The sequence below is a fragment of the Copadichromis virginalis genome, linkage group LG14 (genome assembly GCF_057382275.1).
Source record: "Copadichromis virginalis isolate Kocher_CV1m ecotype Utaka linkage group LG14, C_Virginalis_male_GT1.1, whole genome shotgun sequence".
Taxonomy (NCBI): domain Eukaryota; kingdom Metazoa; phylum Chordata; class Actinopteri; order Cichliformes; family Cichlidae; genus Copadichromis; species Copadichromis virginalis.
The window spans coordinates 30398857-30424049 of record NC_140631.1 but is presented as its reverse complement, the minus strand read 5'-3'; the positions used below and the strand labels follow the sequence as shown (position 1 = coordinate 30424049).

Genomic DNA, 25193 nt, shown 5'->3' with positions numbered 1-25193 from the left:
AGAACCCCGAAGCCTGGCACATGCACACAGCTCCCTCTGTGTGTCCATTGAGAAAGCAGACAAGCTGGGACGAGCCGGATAAGCCTGCCTGTGACTCCACCAGGAAGAGGATCAATAGGAGGGAATGCACCATTTCGGATACAGCCAGACAGAGCCAGGGGCAGGGCAGAGAGGCAGAGCAGCACTTGAGTGCTCATTATGTTGTGTAGGATGACACAGTGTGTGCAGCCACTTCTGGAGTTATCTATGAACGGAGGGAGGTGTTGCAAACCCCTCAGAGATTAGGGCAGACCACACAGTAATTGGATTAAAGCACTAATGAAAATAAAAACTGGCATGAGCACATCTCCATCAAGGTTACAGAGCTCAGGAGGACAATCACATGAGCTAGCTGATAGCAGGTGGAAAAAAAATAATAAAAAAAAATCGCTCGCCAGGAGTCCAAAGCTATCGCACGACCAGACAAATACTGGACAACGTTCATCGTGGCTGCCTCTTTCGGCTCGCTTGCTGGCATGGAAACAGTTGGCTGCAGCTGAGCATTTGGACATCACCCACCAGCAGTCAATCACATAGCAATGTCCCGCCTTCTATACAGAGTCTCAAACACCTGCCAAGTATCAAATGCCAGTAAAATTTGTCTTTGCCAGTAAATAAACAAGGGTCAACCACCACAGTGGCCAAGACGATGATGCCTCAGCTGCCTTCTCCTGTCCTCAGATTATGTCCCTGCTGACCAGTGAACACTTTCTCCACTCTAAGCCAATCAAACCAAAGCAAAACAGTGCCTGTGTATCAAACAGGTTTCTGATGAGCTGTTTTAAGTGCTGGCTCTACACACAAAAAAAATGCTAAGCTGTTATTTCCCACTTGACAATATGATTAACCAGCCAAACACCACTTTAAAGATGACCAAACAGACTGCATGATGAATACAAAACTGAGTGACCAAGCTTGAAATCAAAGCGTTTACCTGTTCAACAGATTACTGACTTTTTCACCATGTTCTTCAATTGTTCCAGAACATGAAGCCGCACTCAAAATGAGTGGGTTTGTGTTACGGCTCACTCACATCAAGCGTGAAGATTGTAAGGAGAGAAGAAACAGCAGCACGGCAGAGAGAAAAGTAAAGTAGAAAGTAATGTTCCATAATCAATCGAACATAATTAAACTGATGAAATAATATTTTAAGAAAAGAGAAATATTTATACTGTCAAATGGGGTTTAAAATACTTGTTTTGTATGTTAAATGTCAACTTACTTACTGCAGTTAGAAACCCTGTGTAATAACCCTATTTTGATTTCATTTAATGTGTGATTTCAAAATACTAAACCAAGCTGTCAACAGCTTCCTGCAACACCAGATTTTTGCAGCATGTTTCCTCCTCTTATAAAATCCATATGCATAGGATCTCTCTCCATCTTACTAATCAGCCTCCACAGTCTTCAGTTCAGTTCACATGGCCGATGTGTATAAACAACATTTTCCCAATTGAAAAACTGGCCTCCTGGTTGCAGTATCTGAATAAAACCCTGTTTATTACAACACAAGAATGATGACAAAGACCCTCATTTTTTTTAACAAATTAAAAACAACAGACTTTATAGTTTTTGTTGAAAAATTTTGTCCTGCAAGACACTTGGGACCAATTGCTGAAGTGGGTACCTTGGTTAGGGACAATAACAGGCCTCTTCTGTTAACTATTGTGCATGTTCATATGGTTAATAAACACAGCAGCTACAGGAAATACAGTGACAGGAGTCAAAACAGATTCTTGACCTTAAAAGTAATACATATTTATATAACAACAAAAGACATTTATCAGCATACTTTTTATATTTTGGGCTACTGAGGTTGTTTGAGTATAGCAAAAATCCAAAATGAAATAAATAAAAATAACCATAGCACCTGAACCTATTAGTTTGGGCTTCTAGGGAGTCAAATTCCACCACTATAAAGAAAACTGGCAAGCTATATTTATAATTCAATACAAAACAAGAGCATCATTGCCAGAGGAATGCTGCACAATAATCGCTTTATCTCAATTATCTTTTCATAAGTGCTGGAAGCCAGAATGGTAATTGAAAATAAAATTATTTTAATTGTCCAGTCCTGCCCAGGGTCATGGTCAGAATTCTTATTGCAGATTCTGACTTCTCTGAAGTTGTAAAGTGCTTTGTGACAAGGACACTGTTGTACTCCAGTAGAATGCTGTGTGTTATTCAAGGCCATTCCCGATGTCCCTCATTAATCCATGCCACATCTAATTGTGCTAAGCCATAACAGCAGGCCATTAGCATTCTTAAGCAACACTGCCATCCTCTTCCAAAATATTTCCAGTGGCTGACTAATTAGCGATGTTGTCATGCAGCATCAGGATAGGCAACACCAGTTAAGAGTTTTTAGACACAGGTGTGCTTGTTCAGGCAAAAGCTGAACAAGTTGATGGAAAGGTTCAGGTTTAGGCAGAAAAGACAGTTATGACAAGAGACGATCACGCAGCATGATAAAGTCATCTGTTTTGTGTTATCTTTCGGTCCGCCAAGTCTGTAACACAAATGTTATGATTCAGTTATTTAACACTTATAGTCAGACAAGTTCATATTCGACACATAGACTAGACAAGCAGTGACTCATGAACAACCTGTTACTACACCTGCTAAGAAATCTGTCCATGGTTAATGTTGGCATTTAACATCAGGCATTCCTTTCTGTACAAATCCAAAGAGCTAACACACATTTAAAAAAAAAGAAAAATTGTATTAACATTCAATTCACTTCATCGCACTACATATAGCTTCTCAAATGAACAACACGAAAAAAAAAAAAGAATCTTTTTCACTTCAAAAAGGTTTTCATCTCTCTTCTTTAGAAGCATCTCCATCATGTTTGCTGTATAGCTGTCAGTAAAAGAGAGCAAGGAAAGCCCAAGGTTGTGTTCTGCATTCTTTGAGACAGACTGACAAGGCGTGGTCGGGCTACACGATGGTTCCACTGAGGGCGACAGATGGCACAGAGGCACCTTATGACACAACATTAGCTTCCACACATACACACCTTCTTGGCCAATCAGAGACTGGACTATAAAAATAGACACTGGGACAGGGCTAGCCTCCAGAGAGTTAACTTCCCTGTTTCTAAGAGCTAGGATCTCCAGAGACGTCCACAAAGAGGGAACACTTTCACTGCCATTAATCTAGGCACTAGAATTTTTTACAACTATTAGCAACACAATGCCTTTTAGATCCTTTAATACCTTGTTATTATACGTGAGTGTTTTCATTATCATGCTTTTTATTTCATTATCAGTGGAAATGTATTTCAAGGCAGTTATGCTGATGATATGTATAAAAAAAAAAGAAAAATCACTAAATTTGCTATGATTTGTTATGGATAGTTACCAGAGCATTTCATTTGGTTGACCTTCAAATGATAAAAAACAGTCAAGCTACCCGATTGGTACAGATTCAGTTTCCCAGCTTAAAATTCATTAAATTCAGCCTGAGGTAGAAGGAAGGCGGTATACGCTGCACGTTCGAGCTGTAGTTCATTCAATGTTCTGTTACAAAGCCTGTGAGCTGTGCTAACAGAATACATTTGTCAGCAGTAAAAAGCCTGGGAAATTCAGAAGTCGGAAATGTAAGTCATCTGAGGAAGTCAGTTTAGGTCTTCTTTTTTTTCCCTTTGAGAAACTCAGGTCATTCCCAAGTGAGGGGACATATTAAATAAAAGTTTTCATGTAAGTCATGTTCAAAATGTCTCAGACACAAATTTTCCAAAAGAAAAAGAAAAAAAATCAGACTGAAATAATTTATTAGAATCATGTAAGGAGACCCCACATATTCACAATATAGTACCAAAGACACTACAATATATGTTTTTTAATCAAATGGAGGTTCTACAAGTTCTACTACTACTTCTTCTCCTCTAGCACTGTGAAATATTATTCAGCAAGTTAAATAGAGGCATGAAAGCTGCAACTGTTTGCATGTAATTGCTTCAAAACCATTCATTTGCAACACAGAGGATGCAAAATCCCACAACCTCTGTGAGATTCTACAAGAACACAAATAAATCACCCCCGATTCCATGTGTAATACAGTTGTGACACATTTTTTAAGTTTATTGTAGTACTCTGTGGGTGTAATCTGCAGGTATTAGTGTACTGAAGGCACAGTAATGCTGTCACACCCCATTAAAAGTGCACCTTTTAGTGGAGTTTTTTGTTGACTCATCCATATGGTGAGATTTTAGTGTTTGGAGAGGCTAAAAAAAAAAGTCTGTTTTGGTGGACCCTTTAGAAGTATGATGACTTCCCTTATCACCTGTTGTCAATAATAAATGTATTCATGGTTTTTACTGCTCTTCTGAGCCTCCTGATTATTTCTGTATGCTCTCATAATTTGCACAACACACAGATTAGGCTGAGACCAATTATTTTTGACAACAGCATACATTTTTACCCCTGTGTAGCTCCAGCTTGTTTATGATGGCCACTGTCGCTGGCTATTTAAACGAGACACTAGCAGAGTAACCACAGTCGCCTCAGCCCACAGCATCCTGGAATTGTGGGAAAATCTGTCAACCTATCACTGAAAAACCACCAAAAAACCTAAAGCAACACAACAGCTCTGTGATAGAGCCCTGCAATCACGATGTCTCATGTTGCAAAAGAATTTCAATGCTGCATTCCTCCATGTTTATTTTCTAATTAAGGGCTGGGCAACACATTAAACTGCAATGATTTGGACACAAACTGCATATAGTGCAGTCCAAATGAAATTAAATAAAAAAAATTTCTTGATGAATATGATTGTAGATCTGCTACATTAAATGAGGGTCCTTTGAGTTCAGGAATACAAGGCAATACTAAAAGAATAACTGTTATTTCTTTAATTAATTGCTCATTTGTAAGAGAAAGTATGGAAAAAGAAACAAAAAAAACACTGACTGTATGCTGTACATTAGGGCTGCCACAAACGATTATTTTGATAGTCAACCAGTCACGATTATTTTTGCGATTAATCGACTAATCAGATCATACATCCATTGGACGTAAAACGTACAGCTTATTGCACCAGCAGCATCTGCTCTTATATAACTATCATTAGCTTACAGCTTTAAGTGCTTAAGGTATGTGCTAACTAAAAATAAAGACAAGATGATAGTTTATTAAATTTTAATGAAATTTGCAGATTGTGATCTGAGTTTAATAAACTCAGCCGTCTGCTCCTTGCTATCTAAAATATAACGGGACACTGGAGTATATTCTCGAGCATCTCACACTTCTGATAATCAGTTGTCTGCTTGACGTTTATTCAGCTGTGTAAAAATTATAACTTTATCTCAGCCAAACCGATTTACTCAGGAACAAATAAAATACTGAAAAAAGCCAAACAATAACATTTTTAAGTTATCCAAGTGACTTATATATCATGTTTAACCTGAGTAACGAAAGACCGCGGAGGGTTTGAAAACGATTTGCCGGGAGTCCGGTGTTCTCACGGGCTCTAGTGAGCCTTGAACCCCGGCTAGCTATCAAGCTGGTGGATAACTGACGTCTCCGAAAACGTTGGAGCGCTTTTGAAAATATGTGGTGTCTTGATAAACTGAGCAGATATTTGAGGTTTACACAGCTACATTCGCGCCTGAAAATATGTTAAAAGTTTATTTTGTGACCCATAAAGAATAATAAGAGTAATATTAAAACCAACTAGCTGCCGCCATTGTTGGAAACTGAGCTGGGCTGCGCTATGAATTCTGGGACACTGCTTCTTCTTCTTTGGGGTTTAACGGCAGCTGGCATCCTTGTACATGCAGTGCTGCCATCTTCTGTTTCAGTCTGTTATTACACTCTTAAATCCTACTACTCATTCCTGCGTCTTTTGGGATCTTACAAAGCTTCAAACGATGCCTCGACTATTAAATTAGTCGTCGATGGTAATCGCGACTAGTCGACTAATCGTGGCAGCCCTACTGTACATAGCCATTGCTATGTTCTGTGATAGGCATTAACTGATGTAACTGTTACATCATTGTTTAAGAAAGATCCTCAGAATATATGACTAAAACCACTTTTTTGCTCATATGAATACCTGGACAGCTGGATCAAGGAATCAGCATAAACTTTTAAAAGTACTTTTATATTGAATGCCAACAAATACAGTGCCTAAAGGTCCAGTAAATTGAAATGAAAGACCAACTCTGAATAGTTTAAGTATTGCAACATAATACTCAAGGTCATAATACAAAAAAATGACAGGGGCACTTTTATTTGACTCAGCCTCTTCACATCAATAAACCTAATGCACACAAACAACTGTATGCACATCTTTACCAATATGGTTCACTCACACCAGTGTTCTGAATCTCACAGCAGCTGATGTCAATAATACTTAATGTTTCAGCATGGTGGCAGCACTACTAGTGAAACAGAGCCCTGACCCTGTTCAGTCAAAATGTGTTTTAACTGTTATTGCAGCCACTCATGCAAAGAAAGCAGCCATGTGCTGTCATAAGGTAGAGAAAAGTCCTTCACGGGCATATTCCTCTTTCCACTAATGGTGGGTGTTGTGAAGGAATCTCCACTGGGAATATGCACTCAAGTCACTAGTATGCCACTGAGGATACAGGGGATCATTACTGTTTGCTAACAGCATACATGCAGCCTCATAAGACATGTGCTTTCTTTTTACTTTTTTTTTTAGATTATTATTCACTGCAATAATGGTTCATTAATAAGAAATGCAAATGTGAAAAATAAAACATGTTCTGATTTGTTTGTTGTGCCAGTCTCCCATTGGTTTAAAATGCATTTAGCTTGACAAAGATATGCTCTGAGGAATACACCACCATAAAAATCTAACAGGGTTTGGGTTAAGTAAATCAACACCATTTTAAGGGACTGTTAACATTTGAGCACAACCCTTGTTTTGAGCTGCTCTATACTGAAGCTTTATAATCACAACCAAAAGGACAGTAGCATTAAATACAATACTAAAACTATAAAGATAATCTTGGGAAGATGGCAATGGTTCTTATTGGCGGTTTTCATGTTTTACTCCCAGTTTCAAACATATTAAGGACGCATAGATGACCCGCCCCCACACTGGCTTGGTCACCGTGACTGGTGTTGTGAGATTATTTGCTTCAGAGCAATTTTCATCTGCTGTGGCATCTATGGAAAAGATGCACGATGGGGTTCATGACACATCCGGCTTCTGCTGGCAAAGAGAGCAAGACAGCTTTCAGCCAGTGGAAGTCAATGAGTCATACTGAGTAGGGATCCTTTAGGGAGCAGTGTGAGAGACAGGGTAAAACAGAGCAAGACAGACAAGCAAGACAAGATGCCAAGCTCACAGCACGGCATTAAAAATAGAAAAAAAGTTAGGTTCAAAGAAAGCTCTGTATTATACAAATTCTATTTGGATACTGCATTTTAGTATCAAACATTACTTGGATAAATCAAGTGGTAAGCTTTATTGACTACTGGTTGATTTTTTTAACTACTCTTTTCTGCTGTAACTAGGTATCATTGTTTGGATTCTGGATATTTAGAAGCACCACTAATAACAATAAAACTATTCCCCATCAATAAAGTAATACAGAGGACATATTTTAATTATTTAATAATTCTATATAGGATTTATCATATCAATTGTTTCTGGGGTGAAGAACTGTTTTCTAATTCGTCAACTACTCTTTATCTACAGCTCGTTTTTTATGATTAATTTATATTAAATGAAGAAAATGATGAAGTGTAATGGCTTTTTTTTTTCCATTTAGTTTTTGAGCAATGATACTTTAATATGATATCAGTGAACCAGCACTAAACAAATACTACCAAGTGTTTCTTGATGGGTTAGTACTCAGACAGTTTAATGTCACTGCTTGATCAGTAATGTTCAAAACATAAAAAGCTATTTGTCAAGATTTAAAGTGAAATTTCATGAGTTATGAGTCATCAGCACTTTTTAGGGCACCAAATATTTACAAGAGCTGCATATCTATCTATTAATGTGAAATTCGACTTTTAGTTTGATAGTTTTATTGCAAAAAATATAATGATGGAATTTCCAGAGCTATGTTGAGATTCTTAGTTTTTTCCTAGGTTTGTCAATAAATGTCAGACTCACTATCCCAAAGCATCCATATCAATGTCCACAGCCAGAAGACTGATGTGGAATTACTGGCAGAACATTATGTGTGCGGAGTTTACCCTACCATTATACGACTTTGCCACTATGCCTAAGTGTTTTAACACAGCATGCAAGATCAATGAATGGAAAAAAAAAATCTATGACTATATGTAGCTCTCTGCCTTTCCGGAAAAAACACACAATATTATTTTTTGCAGGAACAGACTATCAGTATAATTACAGCCTTCAACAGCGAGTTCTTAATTAGGAGTTGTTCCTCTTAACGCAAGTGACGTCAATCTCCATCACAGTAAAACAGGGTTTTGGACTCAACTCCAATAACGTGGTGGACTAACAACAACACAGACATGGAGATGTGATGGTGTACTGGTCCTAGAGACCCCAACGATATCTAAACAGCCTTCAGCATTTCAGATCACATCCCATCCATCACCTGCACCCTGTCATTGTAGCACTCCAGTGGTCTCTGACTCAGATGGACAACTGAGTTTTCCAGCTGCACCTCCTAACCAATGGGTGTGGGTGCCAGGTTTAGGAATTCCACAAAGTGTTCTGTTAAGCTGACCATAACACTGCCAGTTAATGTCAGGAATCCAGTGCTCCCAATAAAAACAAAATAAAATGGCCTTCAACAGCTTCAGAAAATTGCTTCCACACCCAAACTTCTGTGGTTACATTTGATTAGTTACAGTGTGAATGAAAATGGTTGGGGTCTGTGGTAAATAGAGTGAACCTCTTCATGTGCTACACACTCCTAGTGAAGCTACTCTGTTGGGGAAAAAGGGTTGTTGCGACTCCCTGTTAGAGGAAATACAGTGGAAAGCATTTCAGTTAGAAGTTAAACACCTCAAATTGAAGTGAAATGTCTGTCAAATGGTGAACAAATATGAAAACGCATGGCAGTAGAGTGCAAGCAGTAAGAAAGCAAATACAAGGACATGGTCTAGTTTTCTTAGCATCAGTTATTCATTATTCATTGAGATCAACGACCACGGGCTTGCATCCAGTGTCAAAATAACAAAAGGTCAAAGTGGACGTTAAGATCTCAGAGTGTACAGTGTAAAATCTTCATCCTGCTCAAATTTCAATAGGAGGATTGCCAAAACAGTCCACAGTGGTTTTCGCACAGCTAGAAATAAAGCAGACAGCCAATTATCACACAATGATACAATCAGAATGAAGTAATCAAGCAAACTGATCAGAAATTATCTGTAAATATTACATATTGGAATCAAAATGAACACTTTTTTTTACCACGTCAGTGCACCTACAGTTCCAGGAGATAAAAAAAGTTCTGCTAAGAATTAAAAATAGGGTCCATGTTGCCATGTAGGTTTCTCTCTATCTTTGGGCATATCCATTACATAATTTTAAGATTGCTCTGCATGAATGAGAATGAAATGAGGTTAATTCCCAGCCCCAGTGATATCACTTTCTAAATTTTCCTCTCTTCTAATGCTCTTAAAATCCTAATACTGAAACATTTACCCATAAAATATAATTAACTTGACAATAATATGACATTTAACTCATCCCTGTGGCTACAGGCTAATAAATCTACAAAAAGCTGATTAAGAATATGCATAAAGTACTTTTGAATACAAGGCTATTGATTTTTATGCAAATTGTAAGGGTCATTTGTTTATCATTACATTAAAAATTATCAACATGCTTGGTTTTCCACATGTATGGATTACATCACATAACCCCTGCCACATGTAAAACCATTACATGTGGCAAAACGGGGTTTTAACACTGTATAGTTTTGTGACTGTTTATTTTCTGTAGGTTTAGGGAGTAATGCTTGTCTGTGAACTCACTGTCATTATTTCAAAGTGGATCCTGCATGTTGAATGGATCAGATATAGCTATAGCTGCTAATGCCCCCCTGGAGATAGAGCCTTCTTACTGTGATCTAATTAGCTTTTTTTTCTCCTGAATGAGTGTCACTGCACTAGTTCAGTGATAGATTTTTTTTTTAAATCATTTTGCTTCTACACTAAGACAAGCACAAAAATATAGATAAAGATTGAAAATAGGGTATACAGAAAGTATACTATTATTGATGATGAAATGCAGAGGGATAAGAAAATCTGCTTTATTATTTCATTACAAAACACCACATACAATATTTTACTACAAATGACTGGGTATAACAGGTAAATTGTCTTACAGCACATTTAATCTATATTAATACCAACAGATTTTTGAGTCAATGGAGCCCCTTTAGAATTACTCTGCAACTGATCTCTGATCCAGCTGAGTATGGGTGGGTGATGTTGCATCCTTCCACTTTAGAAGAATTAGTGATCTAGCTATTAGACATACATAACTTAAGCTATATGTTCTAAGATTAGTTCTTCAACTGCTATTTGAAGTACTGCTATTAGTGTAAATAACTGGAAAGTGGCCTTGAGTCAAAGTTTCTGAAGAAGTCTAAATTTGGGCCCTATTTTGCATGGTACACAGGGGGCTCATTTCAGGTCATGATTCATCTTTAGCACAGAAAAGTCAATGAAAAACTTTAAAATGGAAAAAAAAGTGTCTTACATTGATGAAGTAGGCGTGTGCCCTGTTCAGAGTAGAATCAAATTCCGTGTAACCTAGTTTCACATAAATGTCAATCTCGTCTTGTTCTTTTGGTTGACATTCAAAATCTAGTTGTAATGGCTCACTAGCTTTTTTTTATTACTATTAAAGCTTTAGAACACAGGGTAGGTTGGAGAATAAAGTGTTAGCCTTCTGATTCTCTAATAATATGGTGATTTCTTTGTATCTACTCTCGAATTTGTCTTTTTTCATTTACGATTTTGCATTGTCTCCAGCTAACTGGGTGTAGCAGCCACCCAGAAAAGCAATTGCAAGTTGATTTTCTGTCTTGAGCAGGGCAGCTCTGGCTTGGATAACTTACTTTACAATTTTCCACAAGTCCTTCAAGCAGGTGGTGACCATTAGCCCTCTAACTTTCACTGATTAAGGTAGCAGATTCTTTGACATTTTTTAATATATATAAATGGTCAAACATCAAAAACACGAAATGCACAATTTTACAGTATTTAAAAGATTTTAAATGTTAAGACTACATTTTTCATCTTTCCACACTAGTAGAAACCTCTAGTGGTACCACTATGATGGATTTTTTTCCATAATTATATTACCACATGTCAAGACTGGGAGAAACAGAGGTATCTTTAAGTTGCCAGGCAATGACTAACCCTGTAGAGGAGTATAATGTTAGAGAGGGTGACACACTTTAGTGACTGAATCAAAAGAAAGCCTAGGGCATAGCAATCCAAATTTTCCCTGCTTTATGCATGGTGATGCATCCTACAGTGTTTCGGTAATGAATGCACCACGATGTGCATGGATGCATGAGAAGATGCACACACTGCTTCCCTTCACGCTACACAAAAGAAGTTGAGAGCCAAATCCTAGCCAACAGCATGTTACTTTATTATGGAAAGATGAGACACCCATTTTCTTAAATCAGACATACTGTAAGCTTGATAAGACTCTGTAAGCTCAAGCTGAGGAGGCTCATCTGCATCTCATGTAAAGTGGGACACAGTTCCTCCCAGCACGGACATGACATGATTGTAAGCCCATCTCTTATTTCAGGGGGCCACATGGGCCACAGACGAGGCTGTGATGATTTAGTTTGGGTCACAGGAGTGCTGTCTCTCCTGGCTTCTCTAACTGCCAAATAGGGCACAGAAAGGCCAAACAGAGCCAGCAGGTACTCACTTCATATCATCCTAAGCAAGGCAAAATAAGTCTTTATTTAAGGGTGAATAGCCAGGAGAGAAAAGGTGACACATTTTGAAAGTGCATCAAGTATTTAAATAGATAAGTGGAACTGGTCAACTCTGGTAAAACAGGACTAGTGGTTTTGATCAGTTCTATTATACCCACTGACAACCTTAACTGTTTGCAAACATTTAATTATAACATATCTCCCTTAAAACATTGGATGAAATTAGAGCATTAAATTGACTTGCCTACTCCAAGTAGATAACTGATACTCAAAATTTTGAAAATTCCACAAAGGGAAAACTTCAAAGAAGAGAGAATAATGCCTAAAGGTTTGTGAGTTTAGGGTTACATGTCCACCGGGATACTGTGTTCTGTTAATTCAATGAATGACAAGGACACATTGCCCTAATTTCATGCAAGTGCTGAGATATTAGCATGTCTATATCTGAGAGAAGCTGGAACAGTCTGAAGTTACTCTAATGTTCAGCAGTGTCTGAAGCAGATTTTTCCTGCTCATATACATTAAAAACAAGGCAAACCCAGCTTGCCTCCCAGGCCACTCTGTTCAGTTTACTTTAACCTGTTTCATACTTTTAAATTAAATTTGATTAATATTAATCCCAGATATATTAAGTCAAAACTCCCAGGAATGCTGTAAGATCTGTACCCCAGCAGAAGCTAATCACTCAAAAAGAAAAATAAATAAAAACTAAGCCCACAGCCTGTGAGTCTTCTGTGAGCACACCCTTAGGAAAGGATGTTTATGTTCCTCCTACAGTATCTCACAGGGTAACATGCACGTGTAATGCTATCTTTTTTAACGTCCTTAGGCACTGAATCTCCTCAACTCTCTCAGACCTGGATCTGTCTAATCCAGTCCCCATCACCAAAGAGTCAAGCAGTCCTGGCTTGAATAAAAACACAGTCACCCCCTCCCTTGCTGCTTCATCCTAATTCTGGGTGAAAACCTTAGATTCTATGAGAATGTTAAAAATCATGTGTGAGAGGTATCAGAACTACTGAGTAAGGAAACGGGCATCATGGACTGTTTAACAGTTAAAGTAACATAATAAATTTTTGAAATTGAACATCTCAACAAATAAAACACTTGAAAAATGAATAGCTGACAACTGTCTCCCAGAAACTGTTCCCAGTGCAGTAGTTGTTTGTCTCCATAATCTGTTACATAGCGAAACAAATTCGGGTTCAATAAACATCCTCTAAAGCTTAGCAGTAGACTGTCAGTGGACACTCATATGATGGCAGGTTAAGTTATTTGATAAGACAAAACAAAAATAACCGAAACTGGAGGTGATAAGATATGGGCTTAGCCTTTTATCCACTGTGGCTGGCTGGATTACTCAGATTTCCTTCAAATCCAACATTTAACACAATTTTGCAGAGATTGCCTTGACACTAGAAGTCCAAGGTTTAGTAGGTTTAGTAAAGTCTTCAGATACACATTACACTAGCATTCCTATTACAGTTTTAATTAATAAATGATAACCCTGGACACAAATACATTTGCTTTGATCTTCTTTGTCTTTTGGCTGGTCCACAGCAGCTGGTCACCCTATCCCTAGCATCGTCTTCTGTCACACCAATGCTTTGCACTTCCTTCTTTTCCCTGGCAGTTCCATAGTCAACCTCCTTCCTCCAATATATCCACTATTCCTCCTCTGCACATGTCCAAACCATCTCAAACTTGCCTCTTTGACTTTGTTTACAAACTGCTCAACCCGTGCTGTCCCTCTGAAATACTCATTTCTAATCTTGTCCATCCTGGTCACAGTCAATCAAAGACATTTGGTTTAATATGTTGGGGGCATTATATAGGGCAGTCAAGAAACCCTATATAATGTCCACAAAAAAGATGAATTTATCAAAATTACACATTTAGATAATTGTTAAATTTAGTTATCCAAAGAAAATTGCCAAATAATCTTTCATTTGAGCTTGAATAACATCCTTTTAACATCAACAAATGACTGACGCTAGCTGGCAACACAAACAATTTAAAGACAATTATTTTGAAATTCTAAATATTATATCAGACAAGATCAAAAAGAACTTTAACAATAACAAAAACAGAAGCTGGAGTCCTGATTGTATGGAACTATCGTCTTTGTGCAAGGTATGACTATGCTGAACCAAGATACAAACGGTATTAGGCCAGAGACACACTGTTAAGGCCTCTGTTCTCAGTGGGGTTATATAATTTTGTAAAATGATTGGTTGTAGTCACGTAGGTGACTGTAGTGTGTGTTTTGGGGGAGGGAAATCTATTTTAGTGGACGTCCCAAATAAAATCTCAATATGGCAAACAGTGCTGCCAGTACACAATGTGCCACAATCTACTGGCTTTATTAAGATGGAACTAGAGCTGGGCGATAGAACGATAACGATATGTATCGCGATATAACTTTTACTCGATAGAGAAATTAAGCTATCGCGATAGACCTCGCCGCTCTTGTCCTCAAAAAAAAAAAAAAAAAAAAGGTCAGCCAATCCAAATTCAGTAGCGCAGAGCCGAACCAATCACAGCCGCAGCGTCACGTCGCGTGACTTGTTACGTACAGCACAAGTGCCAAGCCGCACGTGTGTTTGTTTGGGAAGCAGCCAGCGGGTAATGGAGGAAATGAGTGTGCCGACTAGAAAAATCAACCGAGCGTGACCGAAGAGAAAACAGATGATGGTTCCAATGCCGGAGAGATTGTTGAACGGAAGAGCCAAAGAAGTTCCGTAGTGTGAAGGTATTTCGGCTATTTCAAGTCTGACAAAAAACAGAGTAGCGTGCACTGTAAATTGTGCCGAAAGCAAGTCTGGAAATACAATAAACTGGTGCATGCGTCACACTGCGCCACGTTATTGTTTCAGTGAAATGAATTTCTACAATACTGTTAATTCTACTCTCTGCAGTGTTTAAATGCTTACATATACACACAGTTACTGTCCCTCCACACATACGACTCGGTTCTGCTTCTATGCCCCAGCTTTGTTTACTTTTTCCCACCGAGGCTTCTAGACTTCTGATTGGCCAACATTTCTGCACGGTTAGGAATCTAGCGCCACCTGCTGCTTTGGCATGTTCATAGCAGTGTTTTCCTTCATTTCTGCCTTTATGTGTGGACGGGATTATTTTTTAAAACGAAAATGGAAAATCTCCGTTTTCAAAAATACCCGTGTACGTGTGGACGTAGCCTCAGTCTCTGACTGGAAGCGCTAATTCGTCATTCGGCTTTTGTCAGACTAAAGTAACTGTTAAAACTGTTTGAAAAGCTAAGCTATACAACAAGGAGAGATTGAGAATTTCCTTTTAGTTCTCAGTTTATTTGATATTGACAAAAGTTAGTCAGTTTTGTCTGTTCTTCTGTAAAACAAACTAAGATTTATTTTTAGAATTAATATTTTGTTTCTAAGTGGAATTGACAATTTAGTCTGTTTCGTTTGTTCTATTTTGAAACTTAAACGCTTTAGCGGCTGCCTTTTGTGTAGTTTGCAATATTTGCCTTTATTTATCTGAAAAAGTCTCATGTTCCTTAAGTACATCTACCCTGTTGAACTTATTATGGGAAATAAATATTTAAATAAAAACAAGCTGCTGATTATTTCACATTTTACTTGTGAGCAACGGCACATTTAAATCTTACAAATATAGTTATTTGGCTTATATCGTGATAGATATCGTTATCGCCTGAAATGAAAAAAACATATCGTGATATGAAAAAATCTCATATCGCCCAGCTCTAGATGGAACTATTGGATTTTTTCCCTCATGAAGCTAAGTCAGAAGTCTGGAGCTTTTGTTAGTCAGCCTAGAGTCGTCTATGCTTCCATCTTGCTTTGTATGGTGCAGCATGGAGCAATGTCATGATTTCCACATGATCTGACTGATGATGTAACACAAGCTAAGTGAAACAATCCTGCTGTAAACCAGAGAGGCACATTTGCATAGTCAAAGGATCCAAACTGCAGGGTCAAACTGCAGAACTGCACTTCATTCATCAGTTTCACACATTGAGGACACTGGGAAGTCATTTCTTATCTTGCCCAATTCTCCTTAAATTCTCTCACTTTAAGTTCCGAGGCTATGTTTCATTTTCTGAAATGATTCCATATCCCAGTTATCAGTTCAAAGAGGATCAATTAATAATCATGTCAAGCAGCTCAACGGGCCCATTGAGCATGCAGCCATCAGGAGTGGGAAAGAGATATAGAAAGAGGGTTAATCCTTCCTCAATCTCAGTTCAGTCACTAATACTGCAACTACACCATATAATCATCTGTAAAAAGATTAAGATTTTCTTTGATTTACATGCTCGAAGTTCAAAAGTGCTATTTTAAAGTACCTTTTTTTTATACTTTAATGAAAGAAATGTAAAAAATATTTTGCTTCGGTGATGCCATATGAGTTATGTGAGAATGTGACTAGTTTATGAGTCATAAATCATGAAGTTATGACAGTTTACACTCAGATACACTGAATATAGACCATGATTATCAGTGCAATGAAGTGGAAAATAAGAAGTGAAAAACATGTACCCTGTAACTGTTATATCCATACTTAACGTAGCTTTAATAACTCTACATTATCCACTGTTGTGCATAACTCTATGTTGAATGTGAATTACCAGCGTAGCATCAGGAGCTGAACCAGAACCAAAACCAAACCCCAAATTGTCCATCTAACCAATTAGTTGGCTGGGCTGACATAAATTACCTTAAAATGAGGCCAAAATATTTACGCAATGAAAAATGCCAAAGATGTTTGAGGGAAAGGTTTTTAGAAACAATATCAATATTACATAGTTTGTCCAAGTCTGACAAGTTTATTTTCCAAATAAAATCAAATTCCAGGCAGCAGAATCACAATTATTTACTTTAATAATATGCACATGAGGTAAGTTTCAACCCATCACTGTTAATATAAACCTTACATTGCATGATAATTAAATTCTTGCAGGATTCACAAGATCACACAGGAATTCATCTTGCCAAAAAAGTAATCACTAGGAGGTTTTTGGTGCACTCCTTTTCAGTCGATTTCACCCAGTGACAGCGAGCATCACATGAGAAACCTCAATAAGAAGCGTACCCGCATAGTCTTTCTCCTCCAAATGGCAGAGACTTAGGCTGTCTCAACATACTTAAAGCTCACCCACCCACGTCTTTTTGTAACTAAACTAGTTAAATCATAAATTAACCCCTTTTTTGTTGCAACCTTAAGCAATCTGTAACATCAATACATTTGTTTAATTGCCAAAACTTAACCTCTAGATTAACCATTATATGATCTCAAATATTATTTTATCAGCCTTGGCTAGACTGAATAATACAAAAACAAATATTCTCCATCAAGCAGAAGAGACACTTCCAGAGTTTAAAGCTGCTTTAATTATGCACATGTTATTAAAATGTTAAGAACTTTTTTTAGTTCATCTAACACTATCATTTCATTACTCTGATTTTCTGAAGTTACTCACGGGCGCCTATGATTTATTATGCTATATAATAAGCAATACATCTGTGTCTAACTTACTAAAATACACTATGCAGAAATTTGAAAAATAAAATAAAAAAAGGATTGCTCTTGTTTCCCCTCTGTTCTAAGCGCAGACAGTATAAAAGATGGGTGAAGCGCCTGTGGCATCACCCATTGGTTTGTTAAGCCTTGAGATGCACATATTCATCTTCACCGTGCTGGAGTTTCGAAGTGGGCGGATCAGACTATGGAACTGCACAGTCATTGGCTAAGTCATTAGTCAATGAGAATAGCCTGGATAATCCTTCTTGTGAAAGATAGCATGATTAAGTCTTTGGAATATTTTTCATTGAAAATGATCCAAAATGAGTTAATGGGACCAGAAACCCAGCAGTAAAGTTTGTACGGAAGTTAAGTCTAGGGACATTTTCCAGACTTTTACTGAAGTCTGTTGGATCTCAAGCTGCTTTAATTATTTATGAAGTCTTTCCTTGTCTAACCATGTGACAATAACTTGTTTTCTATTTTGGATGTGTGACGCTTCAGGGTCAAGTGAGTAAACTCTCAGTCACACAGGCCTAGAGACCAATTGGTGCTCATCTGAAGGCCATCAGTCACAAGGTAGAACTATGTATTACCCAACCGATTTGCTAGCAGATTGCTGCAGTTAACTGTAGTTTGTGTGGAAGACGGGGAATTGTCTGCAAACACTAGCCTTAAAAGTATATGATGTGACTTTTGAAACGTGTTGGTTGCAGCACTGAGGCACAACTTTTACTTTGAAGATGAACATTCTTCATTTCTTGAAGTTCATTCAAGTTTAACAGCACTTGGGTAGTAACTGGTGAGTGTTTGCAGGCAAACCAACATGTTCTATACAAACTACAGTTGACTGCAGCAATCTGCTGCTGAACAAAGCAATCACAAGGAGCTTTTTGGTACAGCACAAAAAAAAAAGATAATCTGTATGTAAACAATGACTATGTGAGTAGAGTGTCGAAGGTCATGTCAAGAAGAAGTAGTCTTAGCTACCCTCACATGGGCTCAGGATTTTTGTGGGAAAGCCTTTTAACGCTTTATGTGCAATCCAGTATGTGCAAGGGTGTTCCTCCATCATAAGAGAAAAACAGAATGACTGGAGCCCTGCGTGCTCTGTAATTGCAACGTTCTTGCATATATTAGACAATTGTAGGTAAAATAACAGGAAACTGACCACTGGATTAGATTTTCTCTTGTGCCAAAGAAAGGAGTTGTCTGATACAGGGGGACAGCTCTTGCGCAATGTGCTTATGATGAAACGTGAATAGGATTGCAAGTGTTTGCAAGCGCAACCACCCACTGGTAGCCATTTAAAAAAAATATAGGTTTAAGGCACGTCTGTGTCTGTTTCATTTTTCACACCCCGAATCTACTTCCATTGTTTTATTCTGTGGATGGTTCTAAGCTCCTCCCATCAGAAAAACACTAGCAAAGGTAAGGACATACAAATTTAGGGCTGCTCAATTAATCTAATTTTAATCACGATTACGATCTGGGCTTTCAACGATCATTAAAAATGACTGAGCCGATTATTAGCCCCTCCCTCATTTATCCGCGACACCTTAAAGGCCGGTCCGTGAAAATATTGTCGGGCATAAACCGGTCCGTGGCGCAAAAAAGGGTGGAGACCGCTGATTAAGAGGACCCGAGGGAAGCTTGGAAAGCTAAGCAGAAGTTATTTGGAGAGGAGAGTGACTGCTGTTGGTTGAAAAGAGAGGTTAAAAAAAAAAAACTTCAGTGGTGTTGCACACTATTTTCTATTATTTTTTAAAGTCACTATTCAATACATTGTTATTGTTAACCCTTTAAAGCCGGTCAGAGCTGCACGCTCAGTTTTGTGTAACTATTTTTAAATCCCTGAAGAACCCTGAGCCCTGTAAGCTAGCACAATAAAAATTTTTTGCATATGAAACCAGAGGAGTTGTACTTACATCTTATGACATCAGCTTGTCCTCGGTCACGGTTTCCTTCCACATAAAGCTTTGCAAAAATTGCATAAAAAGCGCTTGCAGGAACAAAAACATAATATTCCAGAAACAGGCTTTGCCGATCCGATCAGCTGTTCCTAACACTTCCCACAGTGAAACAGACGTCAGTGCGAATTATCGCGCATGTCCGCCATTTCCTGCCCAAAACCAGAAGTGACGTCATTTTCGCGGAAAATGTAGTTTTTTACTTGTAGGCCTTAAAAGCCTATACTGGTGTTTTATAAGTCATGTTTGACTTTTCTGAATAGTTGCTGGGATGCTTAGAACTCGAATTGCACTGCTGGAAATAGTTTATTTTGATGCACCTGCTGTTTTCTTTGCAAATTTGCATCATAGGATTGTTTTTTCGTTTTTCCTGCAGTATATAAAAATTGGTGTATCTCCAAAATAAAACTATAAAGACACTCAAAATAAATTTCGTGTGGTGGGAAACTATTTTTTGCAACTTTTTTGTATTTAAAGTTTTGAGGGATAAACCTCTTAAATTTCTCCAAGTAGAAATATATGTAAAAAACAAAACAAAAATGATTTAATTTTTTTGTAGTTTATTGCACTTTTTTGCAATTAATGTAGTTACTATGGACTTAACGCATACATATTATTAAAATATGGGCTATAATAGTTGTATAGCAACTTGAAATGCTCCCACAAATGGCACTACAACATGTAAAAAAAATAATATAAGCTCTGGCGGACTTGGTTCTATAGTAGGTCGTAAGGGTTAAATAAATATCGTCAAATAATCAAGATCTCAATTTCAGTGAAAATAATCGTGATTATCATTTTTGCCATAATCGAGCAGCCCTATACAAATTTTTTTTTAAAAACACTGACTTTTTACTTCACTAGCACTGCGACTAGGACTGTGCAATTAAGTTTAATTTTTGGCTTTCAACAATTACTATACAATTATTGTGCTTCCTTACTTTGCCTTTCAGCACAGCCCCTTCAATCAATATGGCCTCTCAGTCAAAATTTACTCCCCATGAGAGAGTGGCAGATTTGGTTAATTTCACATTTATATATATAGTTAGTCAGTTTTGTCTTGTGATAGACTGGCGAACTGTCCAGGGCAGGGGTGCCCAATCCCGGTCCTCGAGAGCTACTATCCTGCAGCTTTTAGATGCATCCCTACTCCAACACAGCTGAATCAAATGGTTTGATCTCTTCAGCATGCCATCATGTTTGGCAAAGGCCTGATAACAAGCCATTCATTTGATTCAGGTGTGTGGGAACAAGGATGCATCTAAAAGCTGCAGGACGGTAGCTCTCGAGGACCGGGATTGGGCACCCCTGGTCCAGGGTATACCATGCTGCTTCCACTATGAAAGCTCGGACAGCCCCCGAAGCAGAAGAAAATGGAATGACAGATAAATCTCACATAATTATAATAAGTTTTAAGCAATCAACTTCAATAAAAGAAAAGTTTTTTTTCCAATACACTGCTTTTACAAAATCTGTCCAACTGTGTTAGGTAATTGTGAGTTTAATACTGACCAAAATTACTGTAATTATGATTTTCACACAATGATGGAGATCTAAACGCAGCTCTCGTGGGTGAAAGGACCTCTGTTTAACCCACTACACCACCAAAATGGAATTTGTTGTTTCTCCCGATAAGGTATGAAAAGGATGTGTGATTGGCTGAACTCTCCTGTTATGAAATAGGTTTTCTAAAGTCAAAAACAGAGCCAAGAGGAAGTCCACAAGTCTACATTCACCTCAACTACTGAAATCAAATATGCTAAGAGGTTAACATAAATACTTGCTCCATTACATCATAAAAATACTACCTCCTCCTACTGCTACTTCCTCCTACTTCAAATGGTTCTACAAGAGAAAATTTAATCCAGCAATCGAGGTCTTATTATTATTTTACCTAATATTTTGTAATACTGCAAGAGAGTTTACCATTACAGAGCAGGGAGAGCTCCACTCCCTCTGCGTTTTCCTCTCCTGATGGAGGAACACCCCTGCACATACTGGATTGCACATAAAGGATTAAAAGGCTATCCCACGAAAATCCTGAGCCCCTGTGAGGGTAGCTAAGAGTACTACTTCATACATAAGCACCTCACGTGTGAAATCACTAAGGTTAATAAAAAGGGGGTGCGGGCAGATGTTATTAAAATGTAATTTCACACAAAACTCCCTCAATTACACTTACATAACGACACATTTTACCAACTTAGAGGATCTCATTTCAAAGCCTTTATCGTGGCATCAGATTACATAACAGATGATTCAGAGTAGAAGTTGTGCTTGCTATGCATCAGTGTGCCAGAGAGACCAAACACTGTCCCTCACAGACTGCCCATGCACTTCATCCAGTCATCATCGTCTTCTCAATGCTACCATCGCACCTGTACACATGAAGAGGTACCTGCCAAAATGCGTTTTATTTTTTTATGCAGATTATACCTTTACCTGAGATGCCGTGACTCAACCCAGAAGCCCGTGATTCAGTGCGTATCCCGTTCTGTGTGTGTGTGTCTACAAACACAGAGAGCCCAGCATCACTCCCCATCAACAACAAACACGTCCCATCCAAGCTAAGAGAACGGCCCACATCAACACGACTACAAATGCAGAGAAATGCATGCCACCCCTGCAAATCCCTTTTCCCATGCTGCTCCTATCCACTCCAATATAAATTTAAAGGCTCTTCTTCTTCTTCGGTGTCATATTTTATTCAATGTACAATTATGCGAAGTCAGCGAGCAGGCTGGTCACGCAAAGTGAAGCTCCCCCTCTGAATGTATGGGAGTGTGTAACACATTAGCAGCTGGCAGCTTTAAGCTGTTTTTACTTATAAGAGAAAATAAATAAACAGCTCGTCAGTAGGCTAATTAGCAGCAGTCGCAGTGCCGTTACCGTCGCACCTGCTAAATGAGTGCCTGCGGGCGGAGGTGGCGAGGAGATGCCTGCGGTCCTGGTCACTTTTTTTTTTTTAAGGGTGGAAATAGAAGGGGATTCATGGCAAAACACCAACAAAAACACGTCTGTCTTAAAAGCGATGACTTTGATTCAAATGTGAGATTTTTTTCCTTACCTGTACAGCTCACGAGAAGCAAGGCTAAAAAAATATCCCTTGTCTGGACCATCGCAACTCCCGAGTAACGTGAACGTTAAACGGTGTAGCTAACGTTTAATCTCCGCTCGGTCCCTACGGTATTGCCCTCGGGTTTCCTGCCCCTGTTAGCGACTGTTCATCCTAATCTACAGAACTGAGCTCGTCGGGAATAAGTGTCAGCGGCAGCGTTGTTGATGACAAGCAGCGGTCAGAGATTAGCAGCGATGAGCGCCAGTGCACAGTTCAAAGTCTGACTGACAAGCGGAGCCTTTTCACACACTTGAATTACTCCGCAGAGCCGGAATAAAGCACCTCCTGTAACTAGTGCGTGGGTATCAACGGGAAGCAGGGGAACAGCTGCAAATAATCATAACAATGAAAAATTTAAGTTGAAATATAGCATATATAAGATTGTTTCAAAATATGGTAAAGCAAGTAAAAGTGTGAAATGCAGAGCTGTTTAGTGTATTTTTTTTATATCGGTGTCCCCCCCTACGGTAAGATACATAACAAGGCACCCTTTATAAGCAATTGTAATTAATAACTTTAAGGGTTTCTTTTAGTTTTACATTGCTTTAGGGAAAGATGGTTGTTGGCCAGTTATTACAAATTAATTTTACTGAATTCAAATAATTGATTTCTTTTGCAGCTTGCTATGCGCAAGGATTTTCTGCTTTGCCAGTCTTATTTGATAGCAAACAGAATATATTTTAACTCTGGACTGATAACACAAATAATAATTATAAAAATAAAATAGAAAAATGCTTGGGACTAGGATATTGTGATAGTTATGTCTTACTATTGTGAGTTGTACATATTAGAGCCAAAGTCATCACCATATTTTGCAACCTTACTTGTAAGGAATTGACATTTCCCTTTGACTGTAATCATGGTACATAAAAAGGCTGTAGAGAATCTAAACTAAAATTCATTAACTACACAACCATTAACGGATTGCCAACATCTGTAATTGCATAGGCTAATTATGAAATACAAAGAAAAAGCATCAGTCAGTAGGAATTTCACAACATGTGAATGCCCAATTTGCTACTGCTGCATTAGTTAAGGATTTATTAATCATTAAAGAGACACCGTTTATTATCAACTATTGTATTTTGACTGCACACCAAAAGAAGACCTTCAAATGTCCTTTTTTCCCTATTTTCTCCAAATCAGTTTTGCTTCTTGAAAAGTTTATTTTCCTTCATGTTAGTCCAAATGCAGTTTCAAAGCTTTTATCTCACTGCCACAAATATAATTTTTGTGGAGAATTATTAAATCCATCTGTCGAACTGAGACTCCTCTGGTCTTTATTAAACCCAGCCCGCTATTCACAGAAATAATAGGGCTTGTAGTACAACTGTGGCGACAACACCACTGATATCTTACCCTCTGTGCGCCAGATAAACTAATTACAGTGTTATACACATTGGCTTATAATTTACAGTGAAATATTGATCATTTGGATCTCTTCCAACTCTGTTTTGTGTCACACATATTTGAAATGCTGCATGTTAAACCACAGGCATTTGCTTTGACATATTTGAAGTACTACTCACCCCACAGGTTACCCCCACAAATGACCAAAGGGAGCCTTTTATATAGGTTGTAAAGTGAATGCCACCTGAGAGCGATGCAGGGTAAAAGATGCTTGTTTGCTTGCACAGCAGGGATGATCGGTAGCCATGAGCACCACCCTCTCAGGCCTCCTGAGAGGGCGGTTTGCTTTATATTTTCATTGCTGGCCAGCAAAGACATGCAGTTGGCCACAGTGTAATAAACCCAAATCAATCTGTGGGCTCACTGAAATTGCACTGTGGTTATATCTGGCATATTTTCCTTAACCCACCCTTTTACAAGCAATTCCCTCCAAACATACCACCACTGGGAGTCCGGCCTCAGAATTTTCACTCCCTTCCTGCTTTGCTCTTTCCATCGACTAATAAGCAACTTGTGAAGGAGGGTGGGCGTGGAGTTCGGGTTTTTATTTTTAGGTTATCTTGTTAACGTAGGAGCTCAGTATCGTATGAATTCCCAAGAAATCTTCAAGTGGTTTCTTTTTAAATGGAGAAATCTACTGGCTGAGTAATTATTTACGATTATGAGATCTCATAGGTTCAGTCAGCTAAATTCCTTGATGTTAATTAATTAAAATGCCTAACTGGAGACATTATTTTCAATTAGTCTGAAGAGAACAAACAACATCATGCCATCTGAGTAATCTGCCCAGCATTAACAGTGTCGTGCTTTTAACTCCACATTCCTCTCATCTTCTGCGTGGCACCATACCATGAACTGCCACATGTCCTGATCTTCCTCATAAAAAAATCATTTGGTAAAAAAAAAATTGTGCTCCTGTGTTCTCACCGAGCTATCAACTCAATTTTTTGTTAAACTGAAATATGCTGTCTGTTTGTGGTAATTCGCCCATAACGTGCTCTTTTATCTACTCAAATTACCCAGAATCCCTCTCTAAACCATGTCAAGACCTATTACGTTTTCATCTCTCATGCTAAAAAGCATACAGTTGTAATAGTAGTAGTAGTATTAATAGTAGTAGTATAAGACTGTACATGCTTATACTGTGCTTCATTCTCCTCACTTTTACACAGAGAAGCGTAGGATTAAATACACAGTCATTTCAAAAACACAATTCACGCTTGCATGCACACACATCTCTCTCCAACGCAAAACATAT

The 25193-nt window shown here is 38.2% G+C and overlaps 1 protein-coding gene across 7 annotated transcripts in view; it reads right to left on the bottom strand.

The window, feature by feature from the left end:
* Positions 1-22793, bottom strand: part of ncam1b (neural cell adhesion molecule 1b) — an 86678-nt gene extending 63885 nt beyond the window's left edge. For 6 of the 7 annotated variants that reach the window (XM_085430385.1, XM_085430387.1, XM_085430386.1 and 3 more), the window contains exons 1-2: positions 22475-22793; positions 21850-21915 (exon numbers count right to left, since the gene is read on the bottom strand). In XM_085430385.1, the coding sequence (XP_085286511.1) occupies positions 21850-21915; positions 22475-22526 (118 nt within the window). In that variant the 5' untranslated portion in view covers positions 22527-22793. The remainder of the gene's footprint in view (positions 1-21849; positions 21916-22474) is intronic. The other variant, XM_085430389.1, reaches the window with a different exon arrangement.
* Between the last annotated feature and the right edge of the window lie 2400 nt (positions 22794-25193).